Source organism: Microtus ochrogaster, chromosome 22 (genome assembly GCF_000317375.1).
Source record: "Microtus ochrogaster isolate Prairie Vole_2 chromosome 22, MicOch1.0, whole genome shotgun sequence".
Taxonomy (NCBI): domain Eukaryota; kingdom Metazoa; phylum Chordata; class Mammalia; order Rodentia; family Cricetidae; genus Microtus; species Microtus ochrogaster.
Window position 1 is genome coordinate 12642842 of NC_022023.1, and position 5101 is coordinate 12647942.

The 5101-nt window shown below is 43.4% G+C and overlaps 1 protein-coding gene across 1 annotated transcript in view; it reads left to right on the top strand.

The window, feature by feature from the left end:
- Adamtsl3 (ADAMTS like 3) overlaps positions 1-5101 on the top strand; it is a 226202-nt gene that overhangs the window by 132511 nt on the left and 88590 nt on the right. Inside the window, exon 8 of the mRNA XM_005357679.3 lies at positions 1429-1503. Within this exon, the coding sequence (XP_005357736.1) occupies positions 1429-1503 (75 nt within the window). The remainder of the gene's footprint in view (positions 1-1428; positions 1504-5101) is intronic.

A 5101-nucleotide genomic window follows, 5' to 3' on the forward strand; every position in this document is an offset into this window, starting at 1 on the left:
CTTCATTACCTCCAATAATTCTCTTAATTCTCTATTAGGTTTCTGTCTGATTGATCTGTCCCTTGGAGAGAGAGGTGTGTTGAAGTCTCCTACTACTAGTGTGTGTGGTTTGATGTCTGCCTTGACTTTTAGTAATATTTCTTTTACATATCTTTAAATATATAATTAGATAATAAAATTTTTGAAAGCCATCTGTGTACTATCAGCATATCTCTTGAATTTAATTTTTTATAACTATGGTATTTTAACATCTTTTTTCCAGAATATATTTACAAACATTATTATTTTCTAGTCCCATTGACAGGAATCTCCAGGAAAAATCATGACAATGATAATATTTGTTCTGCCCTATGGGAATCATTTTAGCTATTCACCATTGAGTCTGCCCATGGCCCATAATGTTCTTTACCGAACTGAGAATGTTTATCCTATCCCTGCTGTTACGAAGGCTGGTATAAGCAATGTATGCAGAATTTTAGAAAATGCTTTTCATCTATACAGATGATTTTAAGTAATCCTCTGTTCTTTTGGTTACCCAATACATTGATATGTCTCTCAGCACTGAATCAGCCATTTGAGCCACTTGAGAACATCCTTTATTTGTGTGCATGCGTGTGTGTGCACATGTGTGTGTGCACATTCGTGTGTGCACATGCGTGTGTGTGCACATGTGTGTGAGTGCACATGTGTGTGGGATCTTTTGATAGAGTTCAGGAGACAGGTGATGACCATGATTCCCCTGAACCATATACTTAAAAATCACTATAGTGGTGATAATAAGGGCTTGAGAGATGGATATATTAGGTCCCTGCAAGCGTGAGGAACCTAAGTTCAGTCCTCGGCACCCACGTAAAACACACCAGCTGTGGTGGCATATGTTTATAGTCCGGGAGCTGAGGAGGCAGAAACGGGAGGATGCCGGGGCTCGGTGGTTAGTGTGTTCTAATTAGTGTGTTCTAGGTCAATGAGGGGCTGTCTGAAAAGAAATGATTGGCACCCGAAGTTCTCTACCCACTCTGCAAAAACTCCTTATTCCCTCTTCCTCCCACACCCAAATAACTACTTCCTGCTTGTACAAACTTGGCTCTGGGTCCTTTTACAATCACTTAGTATAGTTTCTTCCCGGTTGGTCCACGTGAGAATGTGCGGCAGAATTTGCTTTACCCATGGGTACAGCATAGGAGTCATTATGGGGCTGGCCACTGGCCTTTGCCTTTTGGCTACTGCAGACAATGCTGCCGTGAATGTGTGTGCAAACGCTTGTGTGAGTCCTTGCTCTCAGGTCTCACAGGCGTCTACCCAGAGGCAGAATCACTGCAGTACAGTTATTCATTGTTCCGAGGAACTGCTGGGGTTTTATTGCACTCGCTCACACTCATGGGTCCTCAACATGAGTTTTCATTGCCTCTGTCTTGTGTTCTTTTCTAGAAGAAGAAAACGTAATCGCTGTTCCTTTGGGCAGTCGAAGCGTGCGAATTACCGTGAAAGGACCTGCCCGTCTCTGTAAGTAGAATTTCCCCTCAGCGTATTATGAAATTTCATAAAAGCAACATCAGACGAATAAATGAAAACCCACTTCTTTGCCATGGTAGAGATTTCTATCCAGTATACTCAGTCTGTGTCTCTAGGAAATATTTTAAATATATTTTGAATCGGAATAGGAATACATCACTTTGCCCCCTCCCTTTTCTCCATCCAGCCCGTCTCAGGTGCTCTCAAACCCTACCTGTGTCCCCTCCCACTCCTTCTTCTTTGGTAATGGTGTGTGTGTGTGTGTGTGTGTGTGTGTGTGTGTGTGTGTATGTGCGCGCACGCGCATATGTGCACTATGAATTATTCTCATGCTTTAGGGTGGTATAGTGGCATTTCAACTGTATTGTAATAAATAAAGCTTTACCGAGAGAGTAAAACAGCCACACTGGTCAGCCTTACAGCCCAGCAGTGGTAACACACCACCTTTAATCCCAGTAGGCACGCTAGTTGCCATAGAAGCCAGGCAGTACATGCCTTTAATCCCAGAACTAGAGAGGATTATAAAATGGGAGGAGACAGCTCAAATATCCCCTGAGGAAAATGTTCAACAAAATGGTCCTGGATAGATATTTCAAGTCATCCTCACACTAAAATCTTTGTGTTTGTGTTCACAGGTGTGTGTGTGTGTGAGTGTGTATGAGTTGTGTGAGTGTGTGTGTGTGCGCGCGCGTGTGCACGTGCATGAGTATCAAAGTCCGAGTTGAATGTCAGGATCTTCCTCAATCACTACCCACCTCATTCTTTGAGCCAAGCTCCCTCACTAAACCTGGGATTCACCAATTGGCTGGTCTATCTGGCCAGCAAGCCCCGTAGATCCAGCCATCTGCCTCTCTCATGCTAGGTTTACAGGCACTTGCTGCTGTACCTGTTTTGTTGGTTTGTTTCTGAAGTGGCTGCTGTGGGGACCATCTCAGGTCATTATACTTGGGCAGCAAGCAGTTTACTGACTGAGCATCTCCCCATGATAAGCTCTTCAGCAAAAAATTCTCCAGTCCCTTGTGGTTGACACTAGTGAAGCAAGGTATTCCTTGATGTGAAAAAACAGAACATTCTAGAGACCCGTTTTCCACAGGCTTGAAAATCTTCAGCACTCTGTGGGGGCAATTCTTCCTCCCTGTGAATTAAAATGTGATACTTAGAAATTAAAAAAAAATTGTGAGATAACATTTGGACTAAAAACTATCAAAAAGTACCAGGCATGGTGACACATACCAGCAATTCCAGAATTTAGGAGACAGAGCCAGGAAGATTGGGTCTTCAAGGCCAGCCTTGCTTAAAAAACACACACAAAAACCCAATCCATACAAATTTGCATAAACAAGTAATAAACGAAGTGCTGAATATCCACAGCTCGTCAGTCCTGCTAGCCTTCAAAGAGAACAACGCAGATATCTCTCAACTGCTGAACCAATAATCAGGACTCAGGTGGAATATTATTTGGCGATCAAAAGGAAGGCATTCTGATGAACGCTATGATATAGGTGGATGATCCTTGAAATTATTGACCAAGTGAAAGACGCCAATTTCAAAAAGTCACATGTCACCTGACTCCATAAGATGAAATACCGAGAGAGAGAGAAAGCTACAGAGATGAGGAATAGATGGAGGATTTCCTGGCTAAGGAAGAGCTTTTGTTTGGGCATGGCAAGAACCGCTGCAATCGTATCCTGTGGTGGAAACGCTGAGCACGAGTGAATAATGAAATGGCATCTTTTATCTAGGTGACTTGGGGCTGGGAATTAGCTCAGGAGTAGTGTGAGACCTTGGGTTCAACACCCAGTACTGGGAAGGCAGGCAAACACACCACAAAGAATGCAAGCCAGCAACTGGGCAGGTTCTACGGCTTGACACGTTAACAGTTGTTTAAAATGTATTTTTAGTGTGTTGCCCTAATGACACTGGCTATGGCTCCCCAAGTTCAGTTTCAGAAGACCATGGTGTTGTTTAGAAAGAAAGTCTCACTCTGTTACCCAAGTGACCCTGGAACTCCCTTGTAGCCCAGGCTGGCTCATAACCCAGGCTAGCTTAGGACTTGGGCTAAGCTGCCTGCCTCGGTCTCCTGAAGCCCGGTTTGCCAGCTTTTCAGAGATTGTTTTTAAAGGTGTATGAACAGAATAAGCATCCAATATGCAGAACAAATATGGACGGACACCCCAGAGAGCCTCGTTTTCATGAGAGCATGCTGGCAGATGAAGCCTGGCTTTGTCCTGGAGACTGGCACTCTTCTGGAGGGAGTTCCGAAATGTTCTCACTTCTCCAAGTGACAGATCTATTGCTTGGAGCTTTCCCCTGCTGAAGCCCCACAGGCAGCTCTGGAAGCCTTTCTGAAAGCCAGCCTTCTCCGCTGGCCGCCTTGCAAAGGAGTAGTTTACATGTCTGAATTTCACAGTACAGAAGGGGTTTTGTTTTCTTGTTTTATATAACCATTTTTTAAAAAAAAAAAAAAAGAGCTGTGTTTCTGAAGTCAAGCTTATTTTGCAGTCATAAATCATTCTTTTAGAGCCCGTAGTAACTACAGCCTTCCAAATGGCTGCAGTATTGAAAACTGAGACTGTTTGGTACTGTTAATTTCAAGTCCCTTTGTTGTGGAATGGAATTTAATTATAGAATGCCCGTCTTACAATCTGCCTAGAGCTGTTTAGATCCTGAATTTCTAGCGTGGTCTAATCCTAGCCATATTATTATAGGGAACCCACAGCCCCAGATTTTCCAGCCGTGCGTCCCTCCCCCAAATGCAAGCAATCAGGGAGTCTATGCAAAGGCAATGGAATTATAGGAAAACTTTGGCACTGACTCTGTTTGAGACAGCTGGTGAGATGACCCAGAAGGTGAAGGTGCTTGCTGCCAAGCCTAACTCTTCAATCCCCAGGACCTCTGCGATAGGACCAGAGAGCCACCATACGGTGCCACCCCAACAATTAAGTAAAGCAATTATAAAAATATAAAAAGCCTGGAGAGATATCTCAGTGTCTTGAGTGCTGACTGCTTTACATTCGGTGCCCGGCACTGACATGGTGACTGACATCTGCCTTTAAGTCCAGATGCATACAATGCCCTCTACTGGCCACTGTGGGAACTTCACTCATGTGGAAGATATTCATACACACACACACACACACACTTTAAAAAAATCTTTAAAAATTCAAAATATATTAAATCAAATGTTCTGCTAACAAGAACCCAAAAGGCCAAGATGCTATAGACTGAAACCTCCACCCATTGGAAGAATATAACCCCCCCCCCAGTCCTGTCTGCTAAGCGTGAGTAGAATCATGGCACTACACATAATGACCAAAGCAAAGTGATGCTGAACAAGACAGGGACACACTGCAGACATGTATCTGCTGTAAGCACTGGCTTGGTTCTGTAGGGCTAGCTGAAAGCCCTCATAGATAGCCACCTGAAAGGGTTTTCCTGGCCTCCACAGTCTAAACATATCTTTTGATCACCTGGTTCTGCCTCTTTTCAAAGGAACCCCAGCTGATCATTTTCAGTGTAAGTCCTTCAGTTTTTGAAACAAGTAGAAACATTCTTTATCTTTTTTTATTTTAATTTATTTATTTATTGA